Source organism: Tenrec ecaudatus, chromosome 2, assembly GCF_050624435.1.
Source record: "Tenrec ecaudatus isolate mTenEca1 chromosome 2, mTenEca1.hap1, whole genome shotgun sequence".
Taxonomy (NCBI): Eukaryota; Metazoa; Chordata; class Mammalia; order Afrosoricida; family Tenrecidae; genus Tenrec; species Tenrec ecaudatus.
Window position 1 is genome coordinate 258,341,484 of NC_134531.1, and position 13,086 is coordinate 258,354,569.

Here is a 13,086-nt window from a genome sequence, read left to right on the forward strand (position 1 = left end):
CACATTTGTACATGTTGCCATCAGCATTTTCAAAGCATTTTCTACTTGATCCCTTGATATCAGCTCCTCCTTTTGCCCCTCCTCCCTCCCTCCCTCCCACCTCCCTCTCTCAGGAGCCCTTGATAAATTATTATTATTTGCATATCTTACATCGTCCACTGTCTCCTTTTACCCATTTTTCTCTTGGTTGCGATTATTATGGTTGATTCCCACTTTCTACCCCCACCTTCCCCTTACCTTCCTGGTATCTCTATTCTCATGATTGGTCCTGAGGGGTTTATCTGTCCTGGATTCCCTATGTTGTGGGCTCTTAGCTGTAGCAGTGTACATGTTCTGGTCTAGTGTGATTTTAAGGTCGAATCAAGGTCATGGTAGTGGGGTAAAAGAAGCACCAGAGAACTAGCGGAAAGCTGTATGTTTCATCGGGGCTATACTGTGCAGTGGACTGTAGATGTGAGATTGAAGTAGAATTTGAAATCTGGAAGTGGGGTGCTGTCAGCAGACCTATCATGCTATTCCACTAGCACTTGTGCAGCAGCTGTTAACACTGGTATTGCAAACGAGACCGCCAGCCATTCTCCTTGATATCATAGCAAACCATTTGTTAAAATTTTATCCTATGACACCTTGACACGAAGGACACAGGGCAATGCAGCTTATTATATTAAAGAAGACAGCTGTAAAATGTAAAATATTTGCTATTTTAGCTGCTCTTTTCAAAACCCTATGAGAGGGATAAATTCAGGCTACCGCTTGAGAGTTTGCAAGTCGATGTGGAAAAATATCAACTTTATAATAGAGGCACTGTCTTCCTGTAATCCGTACTTTGCCTTTGTTTCTGTCTCAAAACTGAGGCAGAGATAAGCAGTGGTTCTAAAGAGGTAGTTTAACTATGTAGCATTAGCTTTATCAGCTTCCTCCCGCTGTCAGCCAAACAATGGGAGACAGCAGTAATGGGCAGAACACACAGGGTGAGAATGAACAGCTCAGTGTTAAACTTATACATGATGGTTTTACAGCTGACATCATCTGCTGACCACGATTACTACATATTTTTACTGATGCGTACTGCGAAACATAGTAAATATGCCCGACTTGCAAAGTACAATGAACATAAACCCTGGGCTGCCAAAGCCATGCAAGCATCAAGTAGCCCATAAGTACTGAGTAATCGCAAATACGTACTTGAGCACGGGACATAGTTACGTGGATAAAGAGCATTTAGGCTATCATGATTGTGACGCATCCAAAATGTTCAATACTGTGAGTACTGAATTCATAAAAAGAAAGATTTTCACCTAAAATGGCAGCGGTTTCCGTAAAAATAGCAATGGCAGGGGAGTCTGATCTCCGTTAATTTCACACCAAGGAGGAATCAACATTAGCAGCAGCAGCTCAAGAAAAACTCAGGGTACAGTTCTTCAATCAGGACAGCCTTTTCTCAGCTGTGCCCACAGAGCAGCCTCTCTCTGGTCCCCATTTCTTAAGTCCCTGAGGCTTCTTGGGTTGGCTCAGCCTCTGCCCTAATTGGGGGTTACAAAGCCCTTTAGATTTTTAGTTCCCAGAGTCACCCCGCCAGCCTCCTCCCTGAAAGTACTCAGTTCTCTCACTCTGTGGCCTGGGAAGCCCACTGTACTATCTCATAGCAGTCTCCTTTGCAGCAGCCATTTTTCTGCTTTTGCTTGTCTCTGTATCTTGCCAATGGTCTTATAGCTCACTCTCCTTGGGGCCTAAGATATTCTCGGTGCTGGAACCCCAGGGCCCTTCTTCTCAGTGGTAATCAGGTCCCACCCACACGCCGCACCGCCCTCTGCTGTCCCCCCTCCCAGATTATCTCTTGTAAGATAAATGGTGCCACTCAAGCCTGGGCATGACTTTAGTAAGACAGTGAATGAGGTAACTGGAATAGGGGTGGTGACTGGGGTAAGCTGGGGATGAGTCACAACCTCTGTCTAGTATATGAGACCATGACTCTAGATACATCCTACCCTAATCTTGCCTCATGAACATAATGGACACCTCCCTCACACGAGACCATAACCATAGGCACAGAAGCTAGGATTTATGATGTATTACAAGGTGGAAAGTATATGAGATCACAAAATAGAGGGTAATCACACCATACTGAGAATCATAGACTAGCCAGCCTGACACATACATTTACTGGCACAGCCCCACCCAAGCATTGTGTGGGAATCACAGTCTGCGACCAGAAGAGGCTACTAATTCATTCATAGTATCCCAGTTGGAAATACAATGGTCAGATAATCCTGCATATTTTAACCAGTCATATGGTTGTTTAGAATAGACTGCAATCCCCAGCGTCCATGGCAGCTAGGGGTGGCCCTAAGAGTAGGTTCTAATAGTGTTCTGGTTAGGTTGGATATCAGCTGTGGGAGAGGAAAAGGGAGGACTTGATAAGTAATGTCTGCCAGTTTCTATGTTATGAATTCCAGGACCACTTAAAAACAGAACTGGGAAAAATAATGATGCTTGCTGATATGAGTTGGTAGGAGTCATTAGAAGCCAGCTCAAAAACCAAAAGCTCTCGCATGTGAACTGAAGTAATGCGGCAGCATCTAATTCATGTTCTTTCTTCCAGTTGGACTGTACATGTAGTTGTGAGCTACAGTATAGCATAGTGATGGGGGACTCCTCCAGGAAGGCAAACAAAGAGGAGTTTAAGGACCTAACACCAGGGAGCTGTTATACTATATTACCTTTGCTTAGAATGTCATATTCATTCATTCATCTATTTATCTATGTGTTTATTTTTACTTAGAATGTTATGAGAGAGAAATGAACTTTCAGTCATTGCCATTTTAGGTCTGTTAGAGTAGCTGAAACTATATCAGACAAATGGAATTAGTTTGTAAACCACAAAGAGCAGTTCATTGAAAGAAATTAAGTTCACCATAGGGAAAGCACCTTTAGATTAACAAGCTAACATTTTGTATGTGAGGGAATGTATAGCTATCATTGTAAAGATGTTGGGAATCTGGACTGAGGCAATATCAACACAATTAGAGAAGACAAGCATTAAAGCAAGTAAACAAAAAGATAAGCAGGTGAGTAAAGAACTTGGAATAAGTGAAAGAGTAGACGTCATGGGAGAAATGTTTTATAAGTTTGCCCGCTACACCTAAAGTATCTTCTAAAGAACAGGGACGTAAAATGATTAAAACTGTTATTACAGAATTTACAGTCTAGAGGTGGTAGAGATCAAAATGCAATTAAGCAGTGCCACGAAAAAGAAGTGGTCAATGCTACCAATGGTGGGAGCAATGGTTTAGGGCAGTGAACAGGGACATAAAATGATTAAAACTGTTATTACAGAATTTACAGTCTAGAGGTGGTAGAGATCAAAATGCAATTAAGCAGTGCCACGAAAAAGAAGTGGTCAATGCTACCAATGGTGGGAGCAATGGTTTAGGGCAGTGAGGTATCAAAAGAGACCTCACAGAAGAGACTACAAGATCAAATGAGTTGCTAAAATAAGTAGCTATCTTCGCTAGTAAAATAAGGTGAGTCAGCGTAAACAAAAATGCAAAGGGATAAAAATGGTTAATTTGGGAAACTTTAGGTCATTATCTATATAACTAAACTTTTTTTCAATTAAGGGAAGAAACCCCATGCATTGAAATAGACTAAACAGTAAATAGTGAAACACAGAAGTGGAGTCAGGAAGGAGCGCAACACTGAAGAAAGGTTTGGCTTGTTGTTCATGATGTGATACCTGGAATTTTCTAGATTCAGAAAAAGACCCCAGGAGAGTAAAGACAGAGGGAGAGATGGCCTAAGAGAAGGATGATGTTCTAAGCCAGTGGTTCTCAACTGTCCTAATGCCGTGACCCTTTCATACAGTTCCTCATGTTATGGTGACCCCCAACCATAAAATTATTTTTGTTGCTACTTCATAACTGTAATTTTGTTACTGTTATGAATTGGGTGACCCCTGTGAATGGGTCATTCGACCCCCAAAGGGGTTGCAACCCACAAGTTGAGAACCGCTGTTCTAAGCACATGCAATAAATTTAGATAAATTGACAAGCAGATTCTTAAGTGTTTGTTTCCTAGAATGAAAAATATTTGAGAAATGGAAAAAGGAAATTTAGTCCAAGGGTGTATAAACTACAGTTTACAAGGTAAATCTGGTTCACCACCTGCATTTGAACAGCCCACAAGTGAAGAGTGTGATTTACATTATTCCGTTATTGAAAAATAGTCAAACGTGAATAATATTTAATCACATTTATGAAAATTATATGAAATTTATTATCATAACCTATAAATAACGGTTCATTGGAACAGTGTCAGGCTCATTTGCTTAGACATTGTGTATAGGAATGAGAGGCTTCTAAAATTTCATAGAAAAATGGAATGAACCTCTTTCCTGGGGGACGTACAGGGGAGAAGTGGGTAAAGGGAGATGTCGGACGGTGCAAGATATGACAGAATAATAATAATTTATAAAGTATCAAGGGTTCATGGGGGGGAGCAGGGAAAGAGGGGAAAAGAGGAGCTGATACCAAGGGATCAAGTAAAAAGGAAATGTTTGGGAATAATGAAGGCAACAAATACCCAAAAGTGCGTGACACAATAGAAGTATGTAAGGATTGTGAGAAGAGTTGTATGAGCCCCAATAAAATTATTTAAAAATAAAAGAATTAAAGCTAGTAAAATATTTTTTAATTTAAAAAAAAAGAAGAAAAGATTATAGAATTCTTCTATAAAATTTTAGAAACCCCCTTATACTTTTGTACTGCAACATCAGAATTGTATCACTTGGGCAAAAACTATGACTTGTGAAACCTAAAATATTCCTTTCTGGCTCTTCCCAGAAAAGTCTGCTGACTTCTAGTTGAGGTGATCATGGCAAGCACTCTGAAACATGGTAATTTAAGAGATAGCATGCAGTATATATAAAAGGCTTTAGAAGAATCCATAGAAAACAATATGTGATTTAAATCTAATACTACATAGTAGAATTTAGGAGTAACTAAATATTTTCCAAAGCAGTGAGTTCTTTCTATTTTATACACTTCCATTTTTGTTATTCATGAAATCAGGCTGTAATCATCAATTTTCAGAAACATACAAGTATAGTAAGTTTCTCCCTATGTATACCTTAAAGATGTCTGGAACTGGGAACTGAAATCCCATATGATCCAGCAATACCACTATTAGGCAAATACCCTGAGGAAATACACAGAGACACAGCATAGTGGAGGTGTGCTCTCTCCCATGTTCATAGCAGCCCAGTTCACAATAGCAAAAAACTGGAAGCAGCCAAAATGACCACCTGTGGAAGAACGGATAGAGACACTATGGTACATACACACGATGGAATACTATGTATCCCTGAAAAAGCAATGATCAAAGCTGGAAACACTGCATGGCATGGAAGGAAGTGGAAACCATTATGCTAAGGGAAGTAAGTCAATCAAAAAAGTACAAGTAGTGTATGAGTCTACTACTATAAGGAGAAACACCAATTAAACAAACCTTAGGGACCAATTCCTGAAGAAAAAGGAGACAAGGCTATCTACTTGCCATGAACCATAGATCACCTTCCTCTTATGCACCTCGCAAGAGCCACCTGCAAGGTGCAGACATCACATTGTCTGGGGGCACGCCTTCAAGAGGGAAATGGGAGAAGACCATCCACTTGAAGCTACCAAGACAAGGATGGGACAATCAATGGGCCCCCACAGGAATGGAAGGAGAATCTGGCCAGAAAATCAAGGCAAGACCAGGGGATGAGAAACACCTACATTTCGGAGCAGACACTGATATTTCTGCTGGCGAGTATGTCGAGTGATTGGGAGACATAACCTCACATCGGAAGGGATGCTCAACAATGATTGTAGGGAACCTATGGAGGCAATGGGCCAGTACGTTTCTACCCAACCCTCAGTGAAACTCGCCATGGGCTAAAACATGAGGACTTCGGACACACTGACCTTGCAGGCTGCATGGATGGCATAACGCAAAGGTTACACCACAAGGATTTACCATAGAAGACCGGCAGAATGAACTTAGTCCTGTCTCAAAGGTGTGTGCACCCGTAGACTGAGGACCAGGGTCCTCAGATGGGAAGGAAACAGAGTAGCCACCACAGACCTGTGGCGTGTCAGTCATTGGGCCTTGGGAGGAACCCCTGATTTGGTGACAATCCAATGGAAAGTGACCCAGAATCATCATATATTTAGTACCTAAAATTGACAGTGGAAAGAACTGTACAACTCTTCTTGATATGCTCGAACTTTTGAAATGTGTGATGTGTGGCTGAAGTGCAAATAATACAGTTAAATAAAAAAGATGTCTGGCTGGTGTTACATCCTGTGAGTGCCTAGCAAACTCTCTAATCCAGTCACTCTAAGTACAAACCATTAAGTAGTGTATATATACAAAACTCAACTTACTGCCAGTAAGTCAAATCTAACTCAAAGGACCCTACAGGACATGGTAAAGCTGTCCCTTTGGACTTCCACGACTTTAAATCTTCACCGAGTAGACAGTCTCTTCTTTCTCCCCAGAAGCGGCTAGTGGATTCAAATAGATGATGGCTGCAGGCAGTTTAGTGTATATAACCCATTTACACACACACACACACACACACACACACACACACACACACCCCATACATACTCGAGCATGAGTCAACCCGAGTATTAGCCAGATCACCTAATTTTACCACGAAACTGCATTAAAAATGTGCTGAAAAACTCGGCTTAGAAACAAATATATACGGCATATACACATACATTTTTATAATTAAGGAATATTAAATAAGCAGTTGATTCTATATAATATATATGCTATCAAACACTTTAATAACACAGAAGTCTATTACTAAGAGAGTTGCATGGGGTGACTGTGGTTCTATACTCTCATAGTTCAGTGTGTCCAGGTGGTTACATTCTGGCCAATAGAATGTAAGCAGAAGCTGGGTGTCCTTAAAAGCAAAAGCACATGATAGTTTTTGGTTTTCAACTTTTCCCTCTCATTGGCTAGAATATTGATGTGACCCCTATTAACTGAGCATCAGAAAACCTTTGCATCTGAAACAAATTTGAAACAAATTTCCAAATCTGAAACATGAAAATAGGCCACTATAGTTCAGTCAGAGTCTATTTGTCCTCTATAAATGATATACCATAAAGTAAGAGTATAAAGTCACACATATAACTTGAGTCCAAGGTTAACATAAATATAATAAAGCAAATTAAAAACAATAAGTAAATAATCAGGATAATACAAAAAAGTATGAAAAGCATATAAATAATTTGAGCTTACCTCCTTGAATTCCTTTGGCTGTTGCAGTTTTACCAGCATTATCAAGTCCCACCATCACAAGGGTCACCTTTCTTAAAATAATAAAAATGTAAAATTTACTTTTTGAGCTAATTTAATATTAAGAAAAATGCAATTTCATTCATTCAAGGATGGCAATCTCCTGAATGGTTAACAATGAATAAAACATACTCTTAACGCAAAATTAATGAAAAACACTATTAAACTGCCCTCATGAAGAGATATAGCAAAGTGTGGTGAAGAAACTATAAAGAGAAAGAAGCTATATGGGGACCTGGATATCAGAAAGAACAGTGTCTGGGGTCTTAAAAGGCTTGTCTCCAAACAAGCAGCCATATAAGTGAAGCATCAGCCAAGTTCACGTGGAGAAAGTACACCAAAAGTGTGATCCAAGGATTGTAAATATATAATCCACATCAAAAGGAGGGAATAGTATCAGAGCTTAACTTGTGTATACATGGATTGCAGAAGACTGTGAATGACAGTGGAAGTTCAAAATCCATTTGAAGGATGTGTGTGTGTGTGTGTGTGTGTGTGTGTGTACTCGAGTATAAGCAGAGTTTTTCAGCACATTTTTAATGCATCTTTTGTGGTAACATTAGGTGTCTTGGCTGATACTTATACTCGGGGATATATGGTAAATCTATAGTGAATTTCCTGGGACCAGAAGTGAGAGATAGGAATAGCCTGAGATAATTAAAGTAGATATAGTCAGGTTAAAATATAACTCTTTAATAAAAAATCATTTTATTGGGAGTTCTTACAGATATTATAATAACAATCCATAATCCAATCAAGCATAATGTATAATTGCTGCCCCTTTCAGTTTCAACACATTTTCTTTCTTCTTAAACTCTTTGATACCAGCTCCCCTTTGTCCCCTACCTCCCCCACCCTAGTCCCTATGGGCTCTTATACATATATTTATTTGCCATATCTTATACCATCCAATGTATCCATTCACCTACAATGTATCTATTTTGTCTTTCATTGATCATGTCAGAAAGGTGAATATCATACATTTCCACATTAGAACAAACCGTTTTTGTACTAAGGTAAGATTTAAGTAAAGCCCCAATGTCCATCTGCTCCCTTACTCTCTTTACACACACACACACACACACACACCTAACTTTATACATTTATATATTTACATATATACATAGCTGTATTTATATCTACCGTATATACACATGTATAAGCCCAGGTTTTCCAGCACATTTTTAATATAGTTTCTGTGGTAAAATTAGGTGCTTCATCTGATATTCAGGTCAGCTTATACTTGAGTATATACGGTACATATAATATTTACTTTCTAGTTTTTTCCACTTAAAATCTAACATTTTATTTGACATGGCCCCCATCCCACCTGATGACCCATTTAAAAGTTGTATCCAGTTTGTTTGTTGGGTTTTTTAAGTGAAGGAAAAATACACATGGATTAAGCCTTCAGTGAATTCCTTCTGAATATAGGCCAGGGAAATGAACACCATTGCTACCAGAGTACTGGAAGTGGATTATGGCAGATGTACTTAGATTAAAATTCAACACTTTATCTTTGATCTCCCTACTGATCCTCGTTTAAGTTGCTCTCGTTTTTAATATTTTCTGCTTTCTTTTTGAGGTTTTCTCTATTTTATTTCATTATTGTTGTTAATTTTTTTATTTATTTTGTGCTTTCATATGTCTTTAGCATATGAAATCCAGAATGGGTGAATCTGTACAGACAGTTACTAGATTAATGGTTTCTTGGGGGTAGAAAAAGGGGAAGTTGGGAGAAAATGGGAAACTAATAATACAAGAGAGAAGAAAATGCCCTAAAATTAATTGTGATAATGATCATACAACTCTTCTTAATATGAATGAAATTTTGAATTCTATGACATGTGGATTGACTCCCAATAAAACTGTTAAAAAGCAAAAACAAAAAATGTGAAAGTGTTTTCCCATTTGTTCTCTAAGCAAATAAGGGGAAAGGGTACCACAGACAATCCAAAGGATAAGAAGTTAAGAAGAGAAAGCGATGAACTGTACTTCCTGACATAATTATCATGTCTAAAATCCCAATTTAGTAGGTGACTAAATTCCTAACAGACCCTCAGAGATCTGTCCTCGGGACCTCAACTCCTGTGGCACAGTGGGCAGGCTAGTTCGAAACTACTCGCCACTCTCAGGACGAGAGGTGAGGCTTTCTAATCCCCTCAAGAGTGAGTCCAGAAACCCACAAGGCAGTTCTACTTTGTCCTATAAGGTCACTGTGAGTCAGAATCAACTCCATGGAACAGGAAATTCCAAGAACCATTTAAGAAACCCTTAAAGTGACAGTCAAAGAAAAATAAGGAGACTAAAAAAATGGCAAAGCTGGAAACAGTTTCAGAGGTAAAACGATGAAAATATCAAACAGAAGAATATGAAACATTGAAGTTTCACAAAGTAAAAGCATAGTTTGGTATTACAAATGAAGTACTTCACAACTAAAAGCTTTCAGCTTTTACCAAACCCTGCAATAACCACCACTCTGAATTTATATAGCAGGTTTCATACTTCAAAGCTATTTACCCTGTCATTCTTTTATAAGCTCTGCAAGTAGAGCAAATACAACTTACTTCACCTCAGAGAAGGAAGAGAAAAAGGAAAGGTAGTCAACAAGTTTCCTTGAAAGCTTAAATGTAATGGTTTGCAATAACAATTATAAGTTTAAAGGATTACTTAAGTCCTTTTGTTTTCCTTAAAATCCCTATACATCTATATATATATAACAAATCCTGTGGCTGTTTCTGGCTGCCCTATATTAGGTACTCGGGTCTGTCCTTCCCCCAGCCCCCACGACCCTTAGATTTAGCCCACTTAAATCATAACCTCTGAGGCAGTTAGATTTTGTCAACTTGAAGCTGTTTAGTGTGGAGTGGAGTGTAACCTCTCAATCAGGTCAGAGCCTGAGGATGCTTCCGTGTGGTGTGGCTTTTTCTATAATAAAAACAGTGATAAATGCTCTTCCTCTCTGCCCCTTCATCTTTTTCCTAACTGGGACTCTGGGTGCCTCCAAGTGGGTCACTGATCCAGGAAGCTGTTGGTACCCTGCTCTGTTCCCACTAACCTTTGATCCACAAGACTGTACTCGCTGGCCCTCATCTCCCTTCATTCCATGTCACCTTTCTGCATCATCGGCCTGCAGTTACATGAACCTGAAGAGAGGACAGGCTAACATCAAACTCGCAGACCTGAGCTGAACTGGGCTAGGATGCCTTCTGGATATAAAATTACGTATTGAGATAAAATTCTTTCTTATACAAATATCAGCATCACTGCTTTTGTTTCTCTAGATAACTCAGCCTAACACAACCTACTTCACATAATAGACTGAACATCAATTGATTAGTGGCTGGCAGACTTCTGGTTGTTATTGTCAGGGGGCATCGAGTCAGCTCTGACGCACAGTGAACCTAACTATAGCAGAGTGACAAGATGGTTCTGTGCTATTCCGACTGCAGTAAGTATATTTCTATCGTCACTGTCCATCCATCTTGTGGCAAGTCTTCCTCCTTTTCACCAACACTCTACTTTTGTAAACACGATGTCCTACTTACCCATGGTTAGTCTCTCTGGATTACATGCCTAAATTAAGCAAGATAGACTTCTACCGGGGGGGTTGGGGGGGGGAGAGAATGAGGACCTGATGCCAGGGACTGAAGTGGAGAGCAAATGTTTTGAGAATTTTGAGGGCAATGAATGTGCAATGTGCTTTACGCAACTGATGCATGTATGGATTGTGATAAGAGTTGTATGAGCCCCCAATAAAATGATTAAAAAAAGAACTTCTACCATCCTTGTTTCGAAGCAGTCTGACCGTATTTCATCCAACACAGATTTTTTCATTCTTCTGGCCACCCACATTATATGCACTATCATTCCCTGTCACCATATGGGGCAACTCTTCTTGACATTCCTTTATCGCTCTCCTGTTTCTATAGACATGCATGGAAAGTGGCTCAATAGACCCTGGCGTGGGCATGGCAGCATGCTTTACTCAGCACATCTCCCCAATATAATGCTCCAATTGATTTCTTAGCAGTTGTGTCGATGAGGGCTGATTGTTCATTTAAGTAAACCAAAATCCTTGACAAGATCATTTATCTCGATGTTGCTTATGGGTGTATGTTATAAAGATTTCTGTTTTCATTATGTTATGGTGTAATCCACACTGAAGGCTATATTTTTTTAACTTTGTCAGAAAGTGCTTCAGATCATCTTCATTTGTGGCAAGGGCGATTGTGGGACTTTCATAATGTAAGTTTCAGCGGAGTGTCCGTACTAAGAACAGACTACAAAGAAGGAACTGGCTGTCCCCTTCGGAGGAAGTCACTGCTGACAACCTTAAGCACAGCATGGACACATTTGCAGATGCAGAAGGCCTAATGAATGCCAGAAATCATGCTGGAGGACGGGCCCTTTGGGACAGAAGGCGCTTGAAATATGATGAATGAGGAGCTGCTTCCTCAAAGTAGAGCTGACCATGGAAATGTGAATGGGATAAAGTCTGTGGGTGTGGAACCTTTGGGATCTTCATTTGCTGATGAGGCACACTCGAGGTCAAAAGAAACAGTTGCAAAAATCCATTAATAATCTAAATTTGGAATATATGATGAGGTATGAATCTAGAAAAATTGAAAGTCGTTAAATGTAATGGAACACATAAAGATTGAAACCTTAGGTTTTAGTGAGCTAAAATGGACTGGTATTGGCCATTTTGAATCAGAAAATTAAATGGTTTCCCTATGCTTGGAATAACACAATAGAAAAAGAATGGTATCACATTCATTATCAGAAAGGATATTTCAAGGTCTATCGTGAAATCTATGTCTGTGATAGGGTTGTATCTGATTTCAAGAAAATCCAATCAGTACTACGGTGACTCAAATGTATGCACCAACCACAAAAGCAAGTGATGAAGAAACTGAAGAACCTTATCAATGTCTTCCATCGAAAGTTAATGAAGCATGTAATCAAGATGCATTGACAATTATTGGCTATAGCAATACAAAAGTTGGAAACAAAGAGGAAGGTCCAGTAGTTAGAAAATAATGTATTTGTGAGGAGACATGATGTCAGGTGATTCTTGGCTGAAAGCAAAGAATATCAGAACAATATATAATTGAGTTTTACTGACTATGTGAATCAAAACAAACTATTGATAACTTTGAGAAGAATGGGAATTCTAGGATTCTTCCTTGTGCTCCTGTGGACATGGATCAAAAGGCAGCTGTGCAAACAGAACATGGAATTTCTGCATAGTTTAAAATCAGGAAAGGTGTGCATCAAAGAGTTGTATCATCTCACCCTACTTGTTTAATGTGAATCCTTAGCAAACACCAGAGAAGTTGGATTGGATAAAGATGGATTAGAGGGAGGCTTGTGAACAACCTGTGATAAGCAGATGACAACCTTGCTTGCTGAAAGTAAGGAGGACTTGAAGTGCTTACTAATGAAAATCAAGGACTGTAGCCTTCAGTATGGATTACAACTCAGAGGACCAAAATCCTCACAACTGAGCCAATAGATAATGTCATGAAAGAGAAAAGATTGAAAATGCCAAGGAGTTCATCTTGCTTGGATCCACAATCAATGCTCGTGGAAGCAGCAGTCGAGACCAAAAGATGCCCTCAATGTTATGGACTGATCCAGTGGCTGTAACACTGGGTTTGAGTACAGGAACAATTGTGAGAATCGCAAAGGACCAGCCAGTGTTCAGTTCTGCTGTGCAAAGGTCAC

General features: G+C 39.4%; 1 protein-coding gene across 1 annotated transcript in view; it reads right to left on the reverse strand.

Moving 5' to 3' along the window:
* Positions 1–13,086, reverse strand: part of ARL13B (ARF like GTPase 13B) — a 94,359-nt gene that overhangs the window by 73,505 nt on the left and 7,768 nt on the right. The window contains exon 2 of the mRNA XM_075542440.1: positions 7,300–7,370. Within this exon, the coding sequence (XP_075398555.1) occupies positions 7,300–7,370 (71 nt within the window). The remainder of the gene's footprint in view (positions 1–7,299; positions 7,371–13,086) is intronic.